Consider the following 26,181-nt stretch of genomic DNA (forward strand, 5'->3'; position numbering starts at 1 on the left):
TTCATCTAGTGCTTCCAGTAATTACTTTTGTTTAGCAAGCCCGCTCTCTTGGAATGCTTATTTCTATATGTAAGGATGCCTTTTTAAAAAATGTTTATTTATTTTTGAGAGAGAGAGCGAGCAAGTACAAGCGGGGGAGGGGCAGAGAGAGAGGGAGACAGAATCTGAAGCAGAGAATCTGAAGCAGGCTCCAGGAAATGAGCCGTCAGCACAGAGCCTGACATGGGACTCAAACCCACAAATTGTGAGATCATGACACTTAACGTACTGAGCCACCCAGGTACCCCGTCAGCTGGGTGGCAAGGATGCCTTTTAAATGAAAGAACAGCAGAAAGAAGGGAACATGTCAGCAGAATGTGGACGGTATTTTTTGGCTACAGTAGATGTAATTTGTAACACTCAGAAACATTAAGTTGCGCCCTATGGTTCAGAAAAGAAGTTACATTAAAGGATTCATTAAACAAGCCAAAGGAAGCTATGCTATTACGATTTGAACTCTGAATAGTGTCCGGAACTGCATTCATTAACTTTTTATTTTATAAGTTGTACTTGTTAACCTTGTGGTACTGAAACAGACTTGAAAGTCACATAGAAAACATAACTTGGAAATTGACTAGACATCTGACATTTTTAAGGAATTATGTTTTTATTTTTAAGATGCGTAGGGAAGTGAAATAAATTGTACCGTTTAGCAGTTTTTTAAAAAAAATTTTAATGTTTTTATTTATTTCTAGGAGAGAGAGAGAGAGAGAGAGAGACAATGTGAGCAGGGGAGGGTCAGAGAGAGAGGGAGTCACAGACTGAAACAGGCTCCAGGCTCTGAGCTGGCTGTCAGCACAGAGCCCGACGCGGGGCTCGAATCCACGAACCGCGAGATCATGACCTAAGCGAAAGTCGGACGCTTAAGCGACTAAGCCACCCAGGCGCCCCGCGTTTAGCAAAGTTTTTAATCATGTTAAGGCAGAAAGAGCCAAACAAAACCAAAAAACTTGTTCATGGAAATATGGAAATATTTTCTGTAAAGTTTTGGACTTACTGCTATGTGTGTGTCCTAAAGCATAAGTTAACCCTATACATATTAGAGCAACAAGTTGTTTTGTATTTTTTAAAGATTTTAAAAAATGTTTTATTTATTTCTGAGAGAGAAAGAGAAAGGTACCGTGAGCAGGGGAGGGTCAGAGAGAGAGGGAGACAAAGAATCCGAAGCAGGCTCCAGGCTCTGAGCTAGCAGTCAGCACAGAGCCCGATGCAGGGCTCGAACCCACCAACTGTGAGATCATGACCTGAGCCAAAGTTGGACGCTTAACCGACTGAGCCACCCAGGTGCCCCATTTGTTTTGTATTTTTTAAGGAGATAATATACATTAGCTCTCTGGAGTTGCACTTAGCACATAGTAAAAGCTCAATGAATGCGAGCTATCTTACTTTTCATTTCTGTTTATTACTAATTTGACAAATATGGGGTCCCTTCATTCTGCCTTCCCCACTCTTTTAGGACCTCATTTTCTTCCATTCTCCCCCACACTCCCAGCCATACTGGCTTTCTTGCCATTTTTCAAAGATATCAAACGCTATTCTGCCTCAGAGCCTTTGCACATGCGGCCTGGAATAGGCTTGCCCCAAATATTTACATCCTCCCCCCCTTCAGTGTTTGTTCAGATGTTACCTTCTCAGGGAGAATGTCCCTAACCACCTGTTACCCTCCTGCCACCCCCAGGACTCCTTATTCCCCTTCCTTGCTTTCATTTTTTTCTGGAGCACTACCATCTTCCAACAGAGTATATCATTTACACTTTTATTTAATGTGTCTGCCTTCCCCCACAAGAATGTCAGGTCCGGGAGGAACTTTGTGCTTTGAACAGCGTCCAGCACACGATGGGGCACAGTAGGGGATGTGTGCTCGGTGAGGATGGCAGCAGAAACACAATTCCTACCCTGTTGTTAAAGACTCAGAGCTGTGGCTCTATTCTGAGGCTCAAAACCAGAACAAGACAAAGTAATAAAATTCTATGTCTAGTCCCACTGTTATTTATAGACAAAAAGTCTGAAATATAGATTTAAAATAGAAGAATTCGTTCTGGCATATTTGAAGTTTGGCTTTGAGGATAAACCCATAAATATCACCAGGCCTTCAGATTTTTTTTTTGTTAGACTATGGCGTAATTTTGCCTTTTTGCAACTGAAGAATCATGTTGATGTCATTTTCCAGATGTTTGTTTTCTGCTTTGTGTGTATATATATATATATATATATATATATATATATAATAGTTGTTTGCCTTGGGGTTACAGGAGTGGGAGAGACTTAATTGATGGGAAAAAACCCACATGGCGATTTCTAGCCCCGTGTAGAAATAAATTTTAACTGTGAGCTCTAGTATGCTGAATCCAGATCAACTGTCTGTTGGATTGAAGAAGAGAGGTTCATTTTGTTTTGTTTTGTTTTGTCCAGGAGTGGGGAGGAAGGGAGGAAAAAGGGGAGAGTAGAGACGAAATGGAGATTTTTATAGTCTCCACCAGCACCTGGTACAGTGCCTGGTAGAGAAAGGGCTCCAGGTAATGATTTCCTGTCTTCACACATGAATGGTGTGGCTGAGGTTTGAGAGAATGAGGTGAGGGGTAATATTCACTAAGCCGTTTTAAACAGAATTGCATAGGGGCACCTGGGTTGCTCAGTCGGCTAAGCGACCAACTTCAGCTCAGGTCATGATCTCACGGTTCGTGGGTTCGAGCCCCGCGTCCGGCTCTCTGCTGACAGCTAGCTCAGAACCTGGAGCCTGCTTCAGATTCTGTGTCTCCTTCTCTCTGACCCTTCCCTGCTCATGCTGTCTCTCTCTCTTTCTCAGAAATAAATTAAAAAAGTTTAAAAAATTAAAAAAAAAAAAGAATTGCATACATGACTATTGCGATGTCTTAGGAAACACTTTAAACGTGTTCAAGGAAATAACTAAATTCAACTCTGAAAAGGTTTGAGAATCTTTGAGACTCCTTTCCAGGCAGCACCAGGAAAGCTGCCTTGAGTCAGGTGCTGGCAGTCTTAAGAATATTGGAGCAGGTGATACAGTCAGGGGTCCCCAAGATCTCCAGCTGCTTATACATTGGAGGTGTCAGGGGCTTCTCTTACATTGAAAATCAGTGGGACAGTGTTTAGACACTTGTGACAGTATCACTGTATTAAGCCATATTGTCGTGTATGCCTTGACTGTTTACTGCCATTTCCATCTGATCTATTAATCTAGTCTTTATGAACTATCTCTGTGAGATCTTTTATGCTGTGTGAAATTGTAGCTAATACTTGCAGAACTGTCTTGTGTCTTATGTGTGGTAATTTTAGCTTAGGTAGATTTTTTTGTAAGAAAAGCTGCACAGAATAACATTGAAACAAGATATTAGCTAAGTGGTTTTATTTTACCCCATTTCTCCCTTTTTATAAAGCTACACTGGAGTTTTATTTTCCCCCCAAGCAAAAACAAAAACCATTAAATTTCTCTTAGGATGAGACTTCCTTGCCTTTGCTTTCCCAAACATATTTCCCAGTGCTTACAAGGTACCACGGTTGTGGAACAAGCAGGGGGTTGATAAATAATACTGTGCTGACATATCATAATCCTGCAAGGAAGCTGTTACACAGAGAACCACTAAGGACAAGTTTTTGGCATGCACAGACGCACAAATACAAATAAAATATACAGCCCCATAACCAATGTATATATGCACACACACACTTAAACTATTACTCTTTTTTTCTTTTACTAAATATTAGGTAGACAAAATTTTATATATAAAATATGTGTAAAGTATAGAACAACATAAAACTAATACCTGGATACTTACTCTACTACCTAGTCTCTACATGCTTTTATATTCTGCTTATTTCTAAACTTCACATTTTATTAAAAGCTTTCACCATGCTATTTGGGAAAGAATTCCAAGTTTATATTTATTTTTAGAATTAGCCACCAGGGAAACCGAAAACTCATTTTCAAGTCATTTATTGCTACTGAGGCATATGTAATGGGAAAATGGAATTTTTGTCTTGGCCAGTCAGCTATGGGTCTTGTCCAGATTTTTGTCTTTTGTGTGATTCAAATAACCCTCCCTTGCTTTTGGAATCATAAGCAATTTGTCCATACTGTGTTTGAGAAAATTATTACTCTGAATGTAGTAAGTATCAGAAAGGTAAGATTTCTTAGTCCTTGTTGGATGAAATTCTTAATTCATACATAAAGGAGTCAACTTTGTCAATGATTAGACCATTTGGAGTTTATCTTTACTGATAACCACATTTATTTTATATGGTTTTATATTCATTTTCCAACTCAAATTACAACCACTATTGTATGTAGCATTTTAATTCAGTGTCCAACATATTTACACATTATGGGAAGGGAAAAGAACAGTGTCTCTCTCTCTCATCACAAAATTAAAATTCTTGGAAATTAGTACAAATCTAGTTCCACTTCATGATTAAGTCTGTTTAGTGGATGTTCCTAAAAGTTGTGTATAAATTATTTTTTTATTTTAAATATTTATTTATTTTTGAGAGAGAGAGAGAAAGAGAGAGAGAGAGAGAAAGAAAGAGAGAGAGAAAGAGAGCATGAGCAGGGGAGGGGCAGAGAGAGAGGGAGACACAAAATCGAAAACAGGCTCCAGGCTCTGAGCTGTAAGCACAGAACCTGATATAGGGCTCGAACTTGCTAACCACGAGATCATAACCTGAGCCGAAGTCGGACGCCTAACAGATTGAGCCACCCAGACACCTCAATAAATTATCTTTTTTAAGGAGCACTCTATTCTTGAAAAAAGGAAAAGAAAACAAAACTGTATTTCACTATTCTGGCAAAGAATAAGGCCAGTGGATATTAAAAGTTAAGAAGTACAGTAAATTTGAGTTACTAGTGCATAAAACTTCCTACAGGGAATATAAATAAACATCGCTGTGGGACTCAATTAATCTTTAAATGGCTGAATGGATTTAATTCAAACTTTTTATGGCTTTTCACAAAAACGAGTTTGCCTCATGTTGAAATGTGGTTGATTTCAGCCCAAAAGAGGAAACTTTTGGGACTTAATAATCCATAGGACCACTGAATTGCTCCCCTTCTGAGGAATTTAGAACAGAGGCTGCTTATTTTGAGAATTACATGGACCATGATTTGCCTCTACTCCCACCCCCAAAAGCCCCTGCTTTGCCAAGAAACTAAAATTGAAGATAGCCTTCAGATAGAGAAATGGCCCTGTACCTGCTGTTACTCCTAGCTCCAAAGGGTCTAAAAATCTATGAGACCCTCTTGCCTTGTAGGTAGGAAGTTCTTTTTTCTTTCTGTTTTTCATCTTCTTTCTTCTTTTTCCTTTTTCATCCTCTTTGCTACAGTTGCTGTGCTGTATTACTAAGATTTTATTTTATTTTTTTAGTATAGTTTATTGTCAAGTTGGTTTCCATCTAATACCCAGTGCTCATCCCAACAATATCACTAAGATTTTAACAGAAACACTCCTCCCTGCCCTGAGGTATTTGACAGATATTAAAGACTTAATGGTATTTCTCTCCCAAATATTTTATTTGTGTTTCTAAATAGTCTTTTACATTATTACTAAATGCCATGAACACACCTAGAAATATTAATGGTGCCATCTTAATGTCATCTAATAGTCAAGTCATATTCAGATTTACCCGGTTGATCTAACCATGTCTTTTTACTGCTGCTTTGTACAAAGAAAGATACAAACAAGGTCCACACATTACAGTTAGTTATTCTGTGTCTTAAGTCACTTTTAATGTACCACTGACTGCTGCACACATGTGTTTTATTTTCCTGCAAGGAAATCGGGCTCAGCTATATTGTGACACAGCCCAATCTTAAATTAGACCAACTGGCTTCTGAATTTTGTGTCTTTTACTTGGTGCACTATCCACTGTATTTCTCTATGAACTTGAAATTAGACCTAAAGACTTGCTTAGATTCATGCTAAGTGTTTTTGGTAAAAGTGCCACAAAGGTGTCATGTCTCAAGATACATACATTAGTATTGTTTTTATTATTGCTCCACTTGCCATCATGCTAAAAATGATCAGTGACTTCAGGAAGTGGCAATTTGATTCCTCCATTATGAAGTTGCCTTTAAGACCTATAGTCTATGGAATGATAGACTTACTCAGTACAATTACTCTTCCCCATTCGGTGGTGTAAGCATCCATCAATCATTGCTTGTCCACTTAGATTTTTTATGTCAATAAAAATTTAAAACCCTACCTTCATAAGTACTTTGATTTATCAAGTGTCCTTTTTTTTTTTTTTTTTGCATCTAATTCTAATAGTTCTGAGAGCTACGAAGGGAACTGAAATCAGAAAGATTGAATCATTTACCCCAGACACACACTTTCTATGAGTGTCCATAGTGGGATACATACAGGTGCATGTCCCACAATCCTAGATGCCTTAGAATGGTCTCCGGCTCTTCATCTTTGAGGGAAGCTCTGTCCTGGGGAGATCAAGTTAAAGAAAAGAAGCTTAGAGAAACATAATTGCAGGAAGTCATTTATGCAATAAATCTTCAAGTTTAAAAAAAATTTTTTAATGTTTTATTTATTTCTGAGAGAGAGAGCGTGAGCAGGTGAGGGTCAGAGAGAGAAGGAGACACAGAATCAGAAGCAGGCTCCAGGCTCTGAGCTAGCTGTCAGCACAGAGCCTGACATGGGGCTTGAACCCACGAACCGTGAGATCATGACCTGAGCTGAAGTCGGACGCTTAACCAACTGAGCCACCCAGGTGCCCCAATAAATCTTCAAGTCAATAGTCTTTGGTTTCTCTTAGAAGTGATCACATTTGCCACAGAAATATTAACACTTTTTCAAATCTCAATTAGTAGTTAACTGTGTTTTTATTGTATAAGTTCAGTGGTACAGGATGTGGCAGGTACAAAGGCAGTATAGTTTTTGGGGACTGTGCAATGTGATATGAGCTTTATAAGGTTTATTTTTTTCCTCCCTCAACTCTTAATGTTTCATACTTTAGTAGATGTATGATTAGATACCATTTCTTTCCTAATTGAAATTTGGTATTTTCTGGTCAGTAAACGTTGATTGGTTTTTACTTATATATGGTGCATACATGTATGTTTCTAGAAAATTTCTCATCCTATTTTTTCTTTGTGCATTTTCTACCATATGCTAGAATAATTTCTAAATCGACACTTTTTTCCAGGTGTCGGAAATGTCACCCTGGCTTAAATGTAGATCTTGAAATTGATTATTACCTGTTCTAGACTTATAAATGAAATCATGAAAATAAGTGTCAAAGAATTAAGAATATAGACTTGTTCCAATTTTAGGAATAGATATTAAAATAAAACCATATAAAACTATTATCTCAAGGATTTTTCATTTTTAAAAGTGTTCACTGCAAGATCCCGATCTTTTTTTTTTTTTTAAACATTTATTTTTGAGAGATAGAGTGTGAGCAGGGGAGGGACAGAGAGAGAGGGATACATAGAATCCAAAGCAGGCTCCAGGCTCTGAGTTGTTAGCACAGAGCCAGCTGTGGGGTTTGAACCCACCAACCGTGAGATCCTGACCTAAGCTGAAGTCTGACACTTCAGGGACTGAGCCACCCAGTCGCCCCTGATCCCTATCTGTTAATAGGAATTAATTAATAAGGGCACTTTAAGTCTCTTGCTATTCAGAGTATATCTTTCAGGCATCAGCAGAATAGTCATTACCAAGAACTTTTTGAACATGCAGAATTTCCAGGCCCTACCTTATTACCCACATCTTGAGATGACTGGCATGCCCACAGAAGGTTAAGAAGTAGCACTTTGATCTTCTGAAAACTTCATTTACAGAGCATCTTTTAAGAGCCATCTTGGTGTTAAGAAAAGTGAACAACCTTTGTTTGAGGTAAAATAGTCACCTCGCATTAGACTGTCCCTTAATAGTGTGGTAAAAAGTACTTGCTTAAATAATTAAAGAGGGAGGATGATAGAGTTTCTCATATTCTAAGTTTTACAAGAATCCCTGAATTAAACTTGGCTATTTTCCTCATGTTAATTTTGAGACAAAAGGGTAAGACTGTACAAAAATAATGTGTGTTTTAATACTAATGGTGTGTGTTTTAATATTAATGGTGTTTTAATATTAGTGATTAATTAACATCATTAATATAAGTGATGTGAGCGTGGGCAAGTCTTAAATCTGTCTGCCTCAGTTTCTTCACCTCCACGTTAGGTGACTTCAGCAGCCACAGCCTTAAAGCTACAATCCGTGGTTTCTGGAATTCAGGCGAGGTTCAATGCCAGCTCGGCCACCTGGCCCAGGTTACCAGGTATCACAGAGCCTCATCTTCTTCTCACATAGAACAGGGGTAATAACAAGAGGGGTGTGGGTTGAAAAAAAGGTGCTGTGGGCTTCAGTCATGCTCTATAGGAAATGGTCTATCTTATAAGCTATGGGGTATAATCTTGGATGGTTGAGATCTAACTTTTTATATATCGGTATGTGTATCTATGAAATGTTTCATAATTTTAAAAAGGGAACTAATATTTATTATCTATAAAATATGATCATTATAAGAAGATTCAGTAACATAAAGTCCCTTAGAATACTCTGTATCTGTTGCCTTTTATAATAAATGTTTAGTAAATGCTAAGTGTTTTCGCAATTTTATGGTTTTTTTTTAACTATTCCAATAACATTTTGGTTCTTATTGACTTTTTGAAAAATATGTCTGGGGAAGTGACAACGTGTGTGTGTGTGTGTGTGTGTGTGTGTGTGTGTATGAGAGAGAGAGAGATTTTTATAGTTTTAACTTCTAAAACTGAGATTAACTTTATCGACACTTGGTATACTGGATTTTTTTTTTTTACTCCGGAGAGAAAAGTCATTGTCCAGTTACAGTTTATCTGAATATTGGCGATGTGTATATTTAACATGGAACCAAGGTTAGAAAATATAGCACGTGATAGAGACAGGAGAGATTTCCCGTATTTATCTTCACCAGCAATTGCAACTTGGACATGACATCAACATCCTGACATTATTAGTAAAGGTCAGCAGCTGCTTTTCTCTAACTTCCTTATCCTGAGCATCTATTCAACAGAGATAAAATAGTTGTCTTAGACTTGTTTTGCTGTACAAACAAGATTTTTCACCTTTTTATCTGTGAAATTAAGCAACTTCTCTTAAAGAATGCATCCAATTTGTTAAAAATTTCCCCCAAAGCACTTGTGACTTAACAACAGTGGGAAAGGCCTTTCTTTTGAATTATCAGATTCACATAGTATAATTTCAGTATCATTCTTCAACGTGCTATACTAGCCGTAAGGTGGGCTGGGAGCACTCTATAATTAGAGTTTCTGGCAATTAGATTCTCTAGCTCTTAACACAGCCTCGCTCATCTTTACCATGCTCAGTTGTGACTGGGCTCTTTTTTAATGTTTATTTATTTATTTTGAGAGGGAGAGAGAGAATCCAAAGCAGGCTCTATGCTCAGTGTGGAGCCTGACACGGAACTCTGTCTCATGACTGAGATCATAACCTGAGCTAAAATTAGGAGTTGGGGTACCTGGATGGCTCAGTTGGTTAAGCGTCTGACTTCAGCTCTGGTCATGATCTTGTGGTTTGTGGGTTTGATCCCCGTGTCGGGCTCAGTGCTGACAGCTCGGAACCTGGAGCCTGCTTCAGATTCTGTTTCTCTCTCTCTCTTTCCCTTCCCCACTTGTGTGCTGTCTCTCTCTCTCAAACACAAATAAACATTAAAAAAAAAAAAGTCGACGCTTAACTGACTAAGCCACCTAGACACATGTGTGATTAGGCTTTTTAAAGATGAGGATAATTGATACACAAAAATCAGTAATTTTTTAAGATCATAGAGCCAATGAGTGAGGGAATTAGGACAAAGTCAGCAAACCCAAAGCAATATTCTTGATACTTTAATATGTGTGGTAGTTTTAAATAAAAATATGGCAGTTAAAATATTTTGAATTCTTACTATATGCTAGCTAGCCTCTATGCCTAATACTTTACTAGTATTATCTCACTTAATGCTCATGATAATGCTGTGGGGGGGGGCACTATCATTGTCTCTGAGATGATGCATTGTAGCTAAGAGAGGTAAAGGGACTCACCTAAGGTCGAACAGCCAGTACTGGGCAGGAACCCAGTGTCCTAACCATTGTGCTCTGTCACCTCTTAAGTTTATGGAAATAATTTATGAAATTAGAAAAGCAATAGGTGTGCAAGCCCTTTCCCCCCACACCCCTTCTGTGCTCTTTAACTTTTCCTTAGGAATCACAGGATGGCAGAGTGACTAAGAACTATGTAGTTCTTGTAGTTCTATGTGGTGTTACTTATAGCACATTAAAAGATAGCATTAAATTAGGTTTTGAGATCTTTTTTCTGTTAGGTATAAATGATGCTTCTTATGTGAACATTTAAAATTTTTGATGTCTTTGCATCCTGACAAAAACAGCCTCACATTATGCAAGGAGGCTTGGATAGGACCTCTTGAAATGATTCGTTTCATTTTCATGCATTCAAATTGATTTTATTTTAAGTGATTCTTTCAGCTGATAGGAAACACCATGTTGGGAGTTTACATGGAGGGACTTTTGACAGTAAGGACGTTGTGTTTCCTTTTATTTTACTGCCAAATGTCTTTCATCTTCTGAGGCGAACATATCATCTTCTTTAGATCATTAGTCCTATCATTAACTTCCATTATTATACCTGGTGACAGTAAGGTTTAAAGAGATTCTAAAACAGTTTTACAGAACTCGGTCCTGAGCTTCTAATCTATAGCTGCATCTTCTGTCAGGATAGTATTATCCATTTTCCTTTCAAGAAAATGAAAAGTTTTGAATAATTGAAGTTTTATCATCACAACCTCTGTGTTACTAGTTTTATTCTCACGTAATCACGTAGACCCTTCTGCTCTTATTTTTTCATTCCAGGCGACCCACAATGTAAAAAAGTTAAACACAGCTGGAAAGAGCAAAGTGTATGAGAGAGTATGGCTGACCATGAAATCAGTAATACCTTGGGAAATCTGTTCACATTGCCATCAGACAAAGGACTCTGTAATAATTGCAAACTCCCCTTTGTGGTTGAAAAGATTGTACTCATCAAGAGCTCACTTGATCTTAGACATGGGAAGAGATGTTCTCACGCCCACACACGGATGATTGTATATGTGTTGAGACCTGTTATAACTTGAATATTAGAAGAGCAAGTTTACAACAGTAATGAAATCATGTTTCTAGAAATGGTTTCACTCTTGTGATATTTTAGAGTACTATTTCTCAAATTGCAGGTGGCGACCCATTAGAGGCAGTAAACTCAATGCAGTTGATACAACCAGCATGCTTTCAATTTTAAAGAATGAAATGGAATAGGAAAAGCACAATGCATTACATTTGATAAAAAGAATTGTAACATTAGACTTGTTTGTTTCTACATGTGTATGCATGTGTGCTTACTTAGATTGTAATGAAAAATCTGTGTTCTCTCTTTTTTAAAAATGTTCATTCATGAGAGAGAGAGTGAGACAGAGAGAGAGAGAGAGAGACAGAAAAAGAGCGAGAGTGGGAGAGGGGCAGAGAGAAAGGGAGACACAGAAGCCAAAGCAGGCTCCAGGCTCTGAGCTGTCAGCGCTGAGCCCAACACTGGGCTTCAGCTCACAAACCATGAGATCGTGACCTGAGCTGAAGGTGGATGCCCGACCGAGCCCACCCAGGCACGCCAAAAAACCTGTGTTCTAACCATGGGTCATAATTTTTTAAAAAAGTTTGAAGTCTGTTGTTTTCTTCTATGGATTAGTTAATCATTAATCTTAAAGGAATTTTTGCACTATGTATTTTATGTCATCCAGACAACTTTCCACAAGTGCAATTAAGTGGAAAGTTTTCTTCTGAAGCCTAATTCCTGCTTTGTAGTATTACAGAACTTAGTTCATACCAGGTATATCTTAATTTCACTTTTCTGTTAGTGGAACGTGATTTCTTATCAAAGGGAAATAGTCTTTTAAGGAAGTTATTGTTTTCCTTTCTTAGTGGGTGGAATTAGAGTAGACTAAATAAACAGTTGACGCGTGTAGACAAGCATCTGGGATTTGTTTTAAGCTTATTTAGAAAATACCCTGTATATCCATACTTCCGGAGCAGCTGATCTAAAAAGCATAGAGCATTCATTTCAGGCATTTGGAGAGTAGATACTGAGCCCATACCTCTGTTTTGAACCTGTCACTGTACTTTCAAAAATTGTTAGCACACTACTCTCCTCTTGCCTGTGAGCTCCTTCAAGTGAGATCTGCATTATACTAAATTCCTAGCTGTTGAGTGAGTTTTTAATGACAGTCTGTGTGTATTGGTTTAAAGAGACTTCTTTCAGTCTGTACCTTAAGGCTAATGCTAAAAGTAGCTTACGTTACAGAGAATGTTAGGTAAATTTGGTATTTTTCATTATACTTTTTTTCTGGTATATACATAATGTTTTCATATTGTAGAGAATTTAGAAAATAAATGTATAAATAAAATGACAATCACTTGTAATTCTACATCATAGCACTTTAAACGTTTTCCCTTTATATCAGTATACTATATTCTGTTTTTAAATTAAATAGAATTCTAAAACATGACTTTAATTTTTCCTTAATATCACATGGCTTGGAGATATAGCTTGACTGTCCTTTTCTAATTTAGATTGTTTCCAAATATTCAGAAATAAAATATTTAAATTTTGTGTAGAGCTCACTCGGGGATCTATAAACTATTGAATACTTACAGCTTTTTCCAAAATCTCAACTTCATCCAGTTTTGTTTTTGTAAGTTGTTTTGAGAAGGGGTTTGATCACTCTCACAAGTCAGATGGGTCCAAGCAAACCCCAGTATTACGGCCCATCATGGAGTGACCACCCTTCAGATATTCTGCAGAGAGGAGGAAATGACGCATACTTTAGTCATCATGTGCTTTGGCCATTAAATTACAGTTCAGAGGAAGAAAAAGATAAACACTGCGTGGTAGCCACATTTGAAGAGTAGACAAGTTCCCTGTGGCAAAGCTTCCTCCTTCCCCTTTATTTCTATGCCCCCCCCCCCCGCCCCTTTGATGTTAGGTAGGTGACAGTTGAACCTAGCTGCCTCACCCCACAGTGCTGTATCACTGTGGCTCCCTGCCCATCAGGTCTCCTAACACCATGTGGAGCTTAATTTTCAAAACCAAGGTTGTATTTTTTCCGCTAAAGACTGACCTTCATTTCTTTTTATTTCAGTTAAAAAACAAAACAAAACTGTGAACACCATCATCCAGCGACAGCAGCCATCAACCTTTCCCCATCTCTTTTTTCTTATCCTGCTTCTTCCTTTTTTTTTTACTATAGTATTTTAAAGCAAATCCCACACCTCATGTTTTCATGCCATTTCAGCCCAAATATGTCAGTAGGCCTCCCTAAAAATAGACATTTCTTACACAGCCTCAACATCATTATCACACCTAATAAAATGAATAATGCTTTGCTGATGTCAGTACCCCCACTTACCTTCTTAAACGGTTTTATAGGGTTGGTTTTTCAAATCAGAATCCAAACAAGATTCACTTGGTTGCTGTGGTCCTTCAGTTTCCTTTAGTCTAAAATAAATACATTCTTTTATGCCTCTTTATACAATTCATTGTTGAAGAAACTGGATCACTTGCACTAGACTATCCCAGCCTAGATTCAGCTAATGGCTTCCTTACGGTGTTGATAAACTCATGCATTTCCTGTAGCCTGGAAGTTAGACATAAAGGCTTGATGAGATTTGGAGTCAATTGTTGAGTCATGTTTTGCTTTTTGGATTTTTACTTCTTAGGTGTTGGTGCATAGAGCACATCATATCCTATCCGGAGAAACATAGTATCTGATTGTCTTACTTGTAGTCATGCTGGGATCCATCAGTGAGTTTAGATGGTAACATACCTGGCACTTAAAATTTAAAGTTCTTCCTCGACCTTCTACCCAATGGTTTTCCATCTGTTTATGACTATTGCAGGAGTTAGCTTTCCCTCATTAGGAAACTGTTAATTTTAGTAGGAGAATGTCATGAAAGTATCCAAAGGGAGGTCTGATACGGCAGCAGTTCAGATGTTTTTTAAAGATTAAGCATAAATACTTGTTACAAAATCAAAGAAGAGAGACAAAAATGTTTTTAAAATTCTAGAGCCATTGCTAAATCGCCTGGGAACTGCAGTCTGGGATCCACCGTCAGTAAAGTAGCCTTAAGGAAAGTCAATATACATTGTGTTTTCTCACCTGTAAACTGGAGCACGTACAGGCAACGCCTCAGAACACCCCATGCTCCTCAGATAAATACTGAGAAACATAGGTAATAAATTTGGTACAGAGGGATTTTTGAATAAAAGTGGCCTCCTTTATTGGTTGGCATTGCATATATATTTTTTCAATGCAAATGTGTATATTTTATTTAAACATAGTTTAAATGGGAGAAGCATACAGAATAACAAAATCCAAATAGTATAGAAAAGTATAAAGTAGAAAATGAAAGCCCCTTCATTTTTACCCTGTCAGCCAAAATTAACTAAACTGACAGATTAAAAAAAATTTTTTTTTTAAGTTTTAATGTTTATTTTTGAGAGGGAGAGAGAGAGAGTGTGAGCGGAGAAGGGACAGAGAGAGAGGGAGACAGAATCTGAAACCGGCTCCAGGCTTTGAGCTGTCAGCACAGAGCCTGACGCGGGGCTCAAACTCACGGACCCGCAAGATCATGACCTGAGCTGAAGTCGGCCGCTTAACCATCTGAGCCACCCAGGTGCCCTTCAGTTTTCTTAATTAAGCTATTTCTGAGATAACTAGATTATATACGATTGCAAGAAATAATACAGAGAAATGTCATGTACCCTTTACCTAGTTACCCTCAATGATAACATCTTGCAAATCACAACCAGGAAATTGACATTGATACACAAGAAATGGAATAAGGATTGATAAATTAAATTTTTTTTCATGTTTTATTTATTTCTGAGAGAGAGGCAGCGTGAGCAGGGGAGGGTCAGAGAGAGAGGGAGACGCTGAATTGGAAGCAGGCTTCAGGCTCTGAGCTAGCTGTCAGTACAGAGCCTGATGTGGGGCTCGAACCCACAAGCTGTGAGATCATGACCTGAGCCGAAGTCAGAGGCTTAACTGACTGAGCCACCCAGGCGCCCCAAGGTTTGATAAATTTTTAAATAATTTTTGTTGTGTTCCTTGTTGGGGATTCTTTTTTTTTTTTCTTTTTTAAAATTCTGAGAGAGAGACAGTGTGAGCAGGGGAGGGAGGGTCAGAGAGAGAGGGAGATAGAGAATCTGAAACAGACTCCAGGCTCTGAGCTGGCAGTCAGCACAGAGTCCAACATGGGGTTCGAACCCACGAACCGTGAGATCATGACCCGAGCCGAAGTTGGACACTTAACCGACTGAGCCACCCAGGCGCCCCATCTTTGTCAGGGATTCTTAACTAGAATCACGTGATGAGTTAAACTACCAGAGTGTTAGGATGAGGTCATGGGAATATTGCTTCTCTCGTGTTGATCATTTGCATGAATCTGCATTATACAATCCATGATGCAGTAGGCATTTTCTATCTCTACCAGTTCTCTATTCTCCCCTTTGGCATATTTCTAGTCCTTTTATTCTCCAGATTTACTGCGATATAATTGACATGACATTATGTTAGTTCAAATGTGTAGATTTGATACACTTCCATATTACAAAATTATTACCACCACAGTGTTAGCTAAGCCCTCCATTCCCTTACAAAATTACCATTTCTTTTTTTGTGGTGAGAACATTTAAGATCTATTCTCTCAGCCACTTTCAAGTATATATTACAGTATTATTATTATATCTAGTTTTTTGAATTCATCAAAGCTGTGGGAAGACAGTAAGATGAGAATTCCTGCTGTAGTTAATACCCTGGAGTAAATGTATTCTATTAGTGCTTACCACAGAAAACTCCAGAAATCGTCTCAGTCCATAGGCAGGAGTGAAATTACAACTTCTGATGACAGCTTGCCTTTTAACAAATTAGGACTCAGCAGCTCCTTTCAGGTTTTTTGGCAGAACAAAGACTCCTAGAGTTTCATTCTGATAGTCAATGGAAAAGAGAAATTTCTCCAAGGAGGCACGGATCCCCCAGGCAAAATAATGATGGGAGCGTTGAAGACAAACCTGCTCACTTTCTGCCCGTATCACTGGGTAAAATTAGCTTCCTCTTGGGCTTTAGAGTAAAAGTGATTGGTAAGAAGTATAATTACAGGGTTGGATAAACATGATACCCTGGAATTTTCCTTTGTCATCACATGTCACTTAAATAAAATCAAGAATACAATAATCATATGAAAGTTGATTCACATGTAATTGCCCTTCATATTATATTTTTTGAGTTGTGTTTTCCAAAAGAGATCACTTTTTCTTCTCTTATTAAAGCAGTGAATTTCATAGCAATAAGAGGCATCTAAATGTTTGGCCAGGTGATATCTTGGTGGCTTAGCGGGGGTTAGTTAGGTGTCTATTTATATGCATGATTGTTTGTACACTTGCTACCCTAGTGTTGCCCTAGCAGCATGCTCAAAATCATTGCCTCCCAAGGTGGGACAAGTCGTAGAGATGAGCAGCCAGGACCTGGTAGGGAGCTAGGGCACCTGTCTCCCTTAAAGGGGCAGCCACTGTGCCACTAGCCCGACAAGAATGTCTGCTGGCATGATTGCCATGTCTTTCCAGTTCTCAAAAGAAACTGTAAATTGGATTTTTAAACTAATTTTGTATGTTTATTTATTTTTGAGAGACAGAAAGAGCACGATGTTGGGGGGAGGCGCAGAGAGAGAGGGGGGACAGAGAATCCCAAGCAGGCTCTGAGCTGACTGCAGAGAGCCGGACGTGGGGCTTGAACTCCCAAACTGTGAGATCATGACCTGAGTCAAAGTTGGATGCTTAACCAACTGAGCCACCCAGGTGCCCCAAAACTGGATTTTTTAAACTAAAGCCTTTACAAGCAGGCAACCAATTCAAATTTTAAATCAAAGCCCTGTACACCATGTTCTTCTGTACCACATGCTTCACTCTAGTGTAATTTTCAACTATTTTGTACTTACTGCCAGAGATGTCAAGAAATAGAGCTGTCACCTGAACCTTAACCAGACTTACAAACTCTGTCCCCAAACCTGTTCTCTCTCTCTCTCTGGGCTTCTCTATTTATATTAGCCTCAGTGTTCCAGTCATTTCTGGAGTCAGAATCTCACTGGAGTTTTTTTTTTTTTTTCCTTCTCTTGTCTTTCCCACTATAATTATCCAAAACCCAAGTCCAGTGATGTTTTTTTTTTTTTCTTGTGAATGTCCGTGCTTTTCTTTCCCTTCCCTTTCTAGCTGCCCCATTCCTAGCCTTTGTTGTGTTCTTCTTATCCAGATTCTCCTACATCCTAGTTCCTGTAGCATTCCCAAACCAGACTGATCACTTTTTTTCAAAGACTTCTTTCGTTATCTCCTTTCTCAAAAACTTGTATGGGTCTCTGTCCTCTTCCGGATAAATTCCACAGCTTCTCCCTAGGTGCCCAGGTTTCATAGTAGTTTATCTTAGTGTCCATCTGCGTTTCTGCAGGTTTTCTCTCACCCCTCACTTGGTAAGGTTAACTCTTCTCTCCCATCTATCTGCCTGCCTTGGCCCATGGGAATCTTGTGGCAGCGTCTGGATTATGGGTGGATCTTCTCCATAGACTTGTCTGCTGATAATGGGGTATATTCTGGAGTTCTGTGCCTCTCCTAACTTTTTTTTTTTTTTTTTAAACTAAGCCTCCATTATCATTTAGGCTGAGCCTCAGGGTCAGAAGAGAGTGGGATAAAGGAAGGCCCCAGGCCAATCCTCCTCTAATTCAGGAAGAAGGCTGCCTTGGGCTTTTGATTCCCTCTCTGCTCAAGCTGGGCTTCTCTGTGGGAGACTTTGGGATGCAGAGGCCTTGTTTTATTACTCAGAGAATTCCTTCTGCAATCAATTTCTGCTTTCTCTCCCTCCAGCTAAAGGCAGACATTCTTACTGTTATGTGAAGCCAAACTAACCACAGGAATTTTGCAATTTGAATGCAACGTATGCTAATTTACCTTGCAGCCCACCCAATTGTGCATGCACTTAGATATCTGAGTGAGCGATTTAGTCATTTAATCTGCTGGAGCTACTGGAGCTGGTCAATTGATGTTTTTCCCTATTCAGAAAAGTCTGAAGAGAATTTATTTTAGTGAAGTGTGATAATTCTTCTCTCCTACCTTCCTCACCACTTTAAGTTCCCCATATGGCACATGGCACCCAGTATTAGTTGAACATGTGACTGGCTCCCATTTTGCTCTGAGTCCTGTGAAGCCGCCATTTTTTTGTTGTTGTTGGGTTTTTTTTTTGTTTTTTTTTTTTTTTTGGTGTCTCTGACAGTACCAGATCTGGTTATGTGGCAAGCACTCAATGCACTAGACCCTCAACAGTCTCTAATGAAACATCCTGGGTCTCTCAGGAACCCTCACATCTGTGACTACCATTAACTGAGATATGAATGTCAAACGGCTGCTAACCCCCAACTGGTTCTGCCTCTTGGTCGGCCCGGTCTCACATTCTACCAGCAGCATGCAGCATACATTTTCTTGTTTAACAGTACAATGACCCTCTAAAGTGAGTCGGAGTATTTTCTCCATCACAAATGTTTGTGTGGCATTGGCTTACGAATAGACAAAACCACAAAGGACAAATGTGTGAAAGCCGAGGACCTACTGTGCAAGTTTCAGTGGGTAGATAAATCGATAGTTAGTAGTGTGATTAAATGGTGTGTTTGGTATGGACTTTCCATTCTAATATCTGAAACATTTTGATCAACAGTATTCAGAAGATTAAACTGGGAAACAAGATGAAATACCCTGAAATAATAAATAATTTCTCCTCCTCCTTTCTCTTTTTCTTCCTCTTCCTCTACCTCCTCTTCTCGCCTTTCTCTTCTTCTCTTCCTGTTCCTCTTCTCCCTCCTTTTTTTTTTTTTAGTTTTTTTTTTTTTTTTTTTTAGTTTTCCCCTCTCTGCAAAGAAGAAATAAATATATGACTTGGAGACTGTACTAGACTCTCTCAATGCTCAATAAGAATTAATTTCACTTCTTTCATTTTTTTCTTTACCAGGTGATGGCTGTGGGCACATAGTGACCTATCAGGACAGTGGCACAATGACGTCTAAGAATTATCCAGGGACCTACCCCAATCACACTGTTTGTGAAAAGACTATCAGAGTACCGAAGGGGAAGAGACTGATTCTGAGGTTAGGAGATTTGGATATTGAATCCCAGACCTGTGCTTCTGACTACCTTCTCTTCACCACCAATTCCGATCAGTATGGTAAGAAAGAGATCTAGGTTTCTGTGAGCATGAAATAATTTGAAACTTGAGAGGGAGGGCAGATTGTGTGTTGATTAGTATTGTAGCCTGGGAAAATTAGAAGGGAAGCTTGCTTTTGTAAACTCTTAGGGTAGCTCACATGGATATGCTTTGTAAATTGCAACGAAGACATCCAAGGACATTTAGTGTTAGCCTTATGAGTGTCCCAGGAGCTTTGTTTGAGTTTGTATCTTGCTGGGAAGAGAATTGGAGATGTATGGCACTTGGCTAAAACATCTACAAGTCATTCATTCATGTGACAAATATTTATTGAGCAGTAATGATGTATTCAGGAACTCTGTGGGATATAGCAGAGAAAAAAAAAATTCCTTCTTCATGGAGCTTGCACTGGTGGGGAGAAGAAGTAGAAAATCAAATACATCTATAATATGAGAGGTAGGGAGCTCAGTAAGGGGTGAAAGGAAGATTCATATCGATGTCTATGTGGCTCTAAGACCTCTGTTTCCAGATGTCTACTTCTCTGTTCCAGGACCATCACTCAAAGAAAACCACAACAAATTCTAAACCCAATATTACATCATCCAGCAATTCTGTCTAACATGCAGGCATAGTTAATGTTTTTGGCTAGAGATGCTTTTAAGATAAAATATTTAGGGGCGTCTGGGTGGCTTAGTCGCTTAAGCGTCTGACTTTCGCTTGGGTCATGATCTCGCGGTTCGTGGGTTCGAGCCCCGCGTCGGGCTCTGTGCTGACTGCCAGCTCAGAGCCTGGAGCCTGTTTCAGTCTGTGACTCCCTCTCTCTCTGACCCTCCCCTGCTCACGCTGTCTCTCTCTCTCTCTCTCCTAGGAAAAAAAAAAAAAAGATAAAATATTTAAAGATCCTTGGAATTTTTTTTTCTGTGGCTACTTTACAGATTTCCTGATCAGTCCTGCTAGGGCAAACCCAGTAGACAAGGATTATAGAAATGAGCTATAAAAGACATATCTGGAAAGCAAATTAAGATATTTCAGTCCTGTAAGAATATTTTTAAAAAGTTAAATGCTTAGGGCCACATAAAGAAAGTGTAGACATGCATATGCTGTATGTGTTGTCTATATGTTTGTGTCTTTTGTAGTTTAAGTTAAAACATTTTTTTAAATGTTTATTTATTTTTGGGACAGAGAGAGACAGGATGCAAGCAGGGGAGGGGCAAAGAAAGAGGGAGATACAGAATCCGAAGCAGGCTCTAGCTCTGAGCTCGAACCCATGAACCATGAGATCATGACCGGAGCTGAAGTCAAATGCTTTACCGACTGAGCCACCCAAGCACACCTGTCTTTTGTAGTTTTGAAGAGCATTCTGAGAGGAGCCACTTGTTCATATATATGTACTTATAATATTGTATCCAGTGATTTGAATGTAGTAGGTCTACTCAGTGAATAAATGATTTTTTGAAGTGAATCAACAAGTTCATTGATAAGGAACCAGTTCACTAAAACATGGTACAGTTAGTTGGCATATTAAACACATATTTGTTTAAAAGACTATTAATATGGAAAGCTGCTAATGATATAGTGTTAGGTAAAATACGAATATACACTAATGTTATATCAATCGGGAAAAAAACCTTAGAATCAAATAAGACAACACAACATTAGGAGGATCTTAAACTGAGACTTTAGAAGTTTTAACTACGGATATTGTTATATCTTCTTTCCACTTTCTATTTTTTCTTTAACAAACATATGTTGATATGTTGTTAATAAGGACCAAATAGATTTCCTTTGACCAAAATTTTTTTTTTATTTAAAAAAAAATTTTTTTTTTTTAATGTTTTATTTATTTCTGAGAGAGAGAGACAGTGTGAGCAGGGGAGGGTCAGAGAGAGAGGGAGACACAGAATGTGAAGCAGGCTCCAGGCTCTGAGCTGGCTGTCAGCACAGAGCCCGAAGCGGGGCTCGAACCCACGAACCGTGAGATCATGACCTGAGCCGAAGTCGGACGCTTAACCGACTGAGCCACTCAGGCGCCCCAAATAATAAATGGTTTTGAAAGTGTCCCCTGGNGCGGGGCTCGAACCCACGAACCGTGAGATCATGACCTGAGCCGAAGTCGGACGCTTAACCGACTGAGCCACTCAGGCGCCCCTGACCAAAATTTTTAACTAGACCAATATTTTAACTTAGTTAAAATAGTCCCCTGGTCAGTTGGAACTTCCCTAAGGAGTGCAGACATCTGCAAAGAAGAAGGAGGAGGAGGGACAAGTGCTCTGTCATTCTGTGCCCAGCTCGGGGTGGGCATATCTGTGGGGCTGTTGCCCACGTCCCTGGGAAAGTGGGAGGTTACCCTGCAGCCAGTGTAGCCACAGGACCTGGCACGACCATGGAGGGAGAGCCCTAGGAGTACAGGATCCCGGGGATCCACAACACTTGTCTGGGCTGGTGGCGATGGAGGAAAATGCCTGCCCAAGGGCGGCAGTGGAGAACGTATGTTCTAGAATACCTCTTTGAAATCCCCATATATGACAGCTCTAACAATTACATGTGTGCCTGAAATTGCTGAGTAGTTTTAGTTGATCCAACAAGACTTTTTTCATTAACCAATTAATTGTTAAAACTCCTGCCAAGAAATTTTAAGGCTCAGCGCTATCAGAATTTTGAATGTGGAGTTAACGTTTTGAAAAAGAATAATGTTTTCTGGCATTGGTGTTAGTAAGCTTTGCCAAGAATGGAAGTACTTGGAGTGCGATTGCATTAACAATTGTGAACATGCTGAAATTGTGCACTTTTAATCATCATACAGTTCATTTTTAATGGATCATCTGATGCCAATTTTGTTTTAAATATTTGGTTCATATACTTTGGGCACTTTTATAATCCACACTCATGTTCACAAAATGCACTGTAAACAAGTGTAAACCACAACAACTTTCATAGTAATCAGGCAAAATATACACTTGATCTCATTGCTTTTAAAAGCCCTGATAGAGACAAGGTGGCATTATTATTCTTCTGTTTGTCAGATATTATAATTATAATTGATATTTCAGTTTTGACATCAGTTAGAAGAATTACATGTGTATTTATCACTGAGTTAAGACACTGACTTTTCCTTTCAAAATACCCTTGAAACAGCCAAGATGCAGCAAAATTGACAAAGTAAAGTATATCAACCTTACTTTGGGGAACAAAATTTTAAGGACAAAATAAGTTTTTAAAGATATTTTTAAACACTAGTTTTACTTTGAAACTTACAAAACATTTTGGATCTGAAATATATATACACTGACTTTCAAGATCATGTGTGCTAGTATCCTGATCCCCCCCAAAAGTAACGAGTATCATAGTTTGCTTAGTAGAGATTGTTTTCACTATAACTGAGGGAGTTCTGGGATTTTGTTTGTTTAAGAGACCCAAGAAGCTGAGACTACCTTCCAAAAAAACACGAATGTCTCACGAACATCTCTTTTCTGTTTTAGGATTCAAGCTAGGGTCACAAAGAATTTAGTTCTCATAACTCCTCTGTCTGCTTCAATCTGGGAAAGGTCCTCAGTCTTACTTTGTGTCTTGTCCAGTTTTGAAGAGTTCCAGCCACTTATTCTGTAGAATGTTGATTTGGGTTGGCTTATTGTTCCCTCATGATTAAATTCAGATTATGCATTTTTGGCAAATATAGCATTATCCCTTTTAAAAGTGATCTTTGAGGGGCACCTGGGTGGCTCAGTCAGTTAAGTGCCCTACTTCAGTTCAGGTCATGATCTCCTGGTTGGAGAGCTCTAGCCCCATTTTGGGCAGGGCCTGCTTCAGATTCTGTCTCCCTCTCTCTCTGCCCCCCTCCCCTTTCTCTTTCTCTCTCTCTCAAAAATAATAAACATTAAAATAAATAAATCAATAAAGTGATCTCATCTGTGGGTCTTCCCATGTCTGTGCCTTTTCCTAACCACGTCACGTTGTACAGCTTTATGCCATGATACATTTGTTGATGGTGTTCCTTCCATGTGTCTCCTTCCCTTCCCCTGTGTTTCCCGCCCCTTTGAACACACATGCACATGCATACAAACTAAACCCAATACAACTTACCCTAGAGCCTTCTCTGATGTCCAGTAGCTCCAGTTACTCCCTCTCTGGGGCTTGTGTTGATTTTTCTAAGTCTTTACTAGAGCACCAGTCTCAGGTTGAGATCATTATGTTAGCTTCTCTACCAGGTATAGGGTTCCTTGAGCAAGAAATTGCATTTTCTTTCTTTCTTTTTTTTTTTTTTTTTTTTTTAGTATCCCCTGATGCTAAGCCTAGTCTTGCAATTGCTGATGCTCATTGAACATTTAATGTATCTGATTGCATGTAGCTTGGTTTTGGCAAACTTATATTTAAAAATCTGGACTTTTACAAATGATCTACCAATGTCCCCTCTGCATTTCAAAAAGACTCGATTTACATAAAATTTTAAGACTCTGCTTATTATATAGAAAAGACCATAAAGTACTGTAGAAGGTGCTTACACTCGAGCATTCAGCTATATGCTGCACACTGGTTAGTTCCTCAGAGTTACCCCTTTGTCACGATAGCCCTAAGGACAGGGCATATTATTAATATCCACAGTTAAGAAAACTGAAGCTCAAAGACGTCAAGTAACTTGCTTATCACTTTATAGATCTGGGTGTGATTCAAGGCTGGGCATTTGATTCCAGAGACTCCACTTTTTTTTTTTTTTTTTTTTTTAAATGTTTTATTTATTTCTAGGAGAGTGACAGCATGAGTAGGGGAGGGTCAGAGAGAGAGAGGGAGTCACAGACTGAAACAGGCTCCAGGCTCTGAGCTGGCAGTCAGCACAGAGCCCGACGCGGGGCTCGAACCCACGAACCGCGAGATCATGACCTAAGCGAAAGTCGGACGCTTAACCGACTAAGCCACCCAGGCGCCCCGAGACTCCACTTTTAAACTCTGTAATGTCCTAATTCTGTGTGGCAAAGACCATCCAACCCAGTGGTTCGTGTATAAGAAAACCTGAGCTATAGTTTTGTTTGTCATTTGCTGGAAGAGATGGAAACTTATTCAGGCTTCCCCATAGGGGTAGCCTGAGAATAAGATGGAGTTCTGAGAAATCTCACACACAGAGTACTAGTATAAAGTTAAGGTTTAAAAAAAATGCTTCTCAGTCAACATGTTTAAGGAGGCATTGTGGTTAGGGATAGAAAGAAACCAGCTTACCACAGGAACCTAATGGTAAATTGGTTAAACTGGTTGTGGTCTGTTAAATGATTTGCGATATAGAAAAACCAGGAAGCCCAAGAATTGTTCTCTTACATTTCCTGTACTTCCACCTCCACTCCCATTTTTTTCTTTAACCATTGTCATGATCTGGAAGTACAGTGATGGGAAGCCAACCATTAATATTTGTATTACACTAGGAACAAGAGAAATGGGAAAAGTGGGAAACGAAACCAAATGTTTTAATTTCTAACTGCAACAAGACTTCTATGATAATTTTTAGAAAGATACATATCTGGAATACCACACTATACCCTGTCTTGATTTTTTTAAAATCCTAAATAGGGAGAAAGCACAAGATTTGTAGCTTCTATTTTATAAATGGCTTATGTCATCCAGACATACTATGAAGAAAGCAAAATTCTAACGACTTTTAAAAATAAAGCAAAAGCCTTCAAAGAAATTTCTAGCTTGTGGAAAGTTGTTTTGGGCCTCAGAAGTTTATTCTCTTCTGATTGGGTCTACTTTGGTGGACGTTCCTGAGAAAGACTACTTTTTGTTTACTTGTTTTTGTTTTATTTTGTCTTTTATGCCATGATAGAATTCAAAAAGAATCTTAAACTTATAAAAAAGGTTGTATCAGCCAGAATGTTTCACACAAGGTACTTCATTGACATCATTGTAAGCCTCCGGGAGAAAAAGCTATGGGCTTCCTCCTCCACTGTCTCCCAGATCCTTCTTCCCTGGAGACACTGAGATTAGTTTCAGTAATTGCCATCTTTTGTTGGGAGAGAGGGAATGGCCTAGGTGGGTTGTGAGCTCTGGTGTTCAGCCATCTCTTGACCTGCGTCTCATATCCCCAGGGAAAGCTGCACCTTTGTCTTGGAATCTGCCTGGTTCATTTATCATCTGTCACTGATTTTTGTCTGGGAACCAGAGACCAAAACTCTCCAGGGATACCACTTACATTCTTACGTGACTATGGTTTTAATAGCATAGTCCAGGAATATCCTTTTTTATGCTAATTTCTGTCCTTTTCAAAGAAAATGGCCCTGAAAATTCTGTAATTTTGTACGATGACCCTACTGCAATTGGCAGGCAAGGACGACCGTGCCATCTGACTGCACTGAAAAAGCAAACGGCAAAGGGACACTAGTGTGAAGGCGTTTGCAGCTTCAGCATTTCTAGAGATTGCTTTATCAGCATGCCTCCCAGCACAAATCTGGGCTGCGCCAGCTACCAACTTCCTGGCAGCGGGTGGTGTGCGGTGCAGCCGGCTCTGCCAGTGACACTCCCTTGGAAGGGTCACTTAGGCTCATCAGCATGTTCTTATCTGTCATGAGAAATTAAGGCTGTTCATAAGGTTAATGAAAGTTTTTAGGAGGATGTTTTGTTGTTGTTTAATTTGATTTATGACAGAACTCTCAGGAGTTGGGTTGCCGTTTGGTCTCTGTTTTTCACCACTGAGAGTATGGTCATGAATGGGGAGGAGTCTTTTTTTTTTTTAATGGCATGCCCGACATTTTTAAAACACACCCTTTCACAGAGGAAACAATAGCTTAGTTTCATCAGTTTCAAAGTGAAAAGCACATGCCCACCCGAAATGGCTGGGAGCAG

At 39.1% G+C, this 26,181-nt stretch overlaps 1 protein-coding gene across 1 annotated transcript in view; it reads left to right on the plus strand.

Moving 5' to 3' along the window:
- DCBLD1 (discoidin, CUB and LCCL domain containing 1) overlaps positions 1–26,181 on the plus strand; it is a 62,475-nt gene that overhangs the window by 3,891 nt on the left and 32,403 nt on the right. The window contains exon 2 of the mRNA XM_039246028.1: positions 19,165–19,377. Coding sequence (XP_039101959.1) covers positions 19,165–19,377 — 213 coding nt within the window. The remainder of the gene's footprint in view (positions 1–19,164; positions 19,378–26,181) is intronic.

Source organism: Hyaena hyaena, unplaced genomic scaffold (genome assembly GCF_003009895.1).
Source record: "Hyaena hyaena isolate Hyena2069 unplaced genomic scaffold, ASM300989v1 scaffold_279, whole genome shotgun sequence".
NCBI lineage: Eukaryota > Metazoa > Chordata > Mammalia > Carnivora > Hyaenidae > Hyaena > Hyaena hyaena.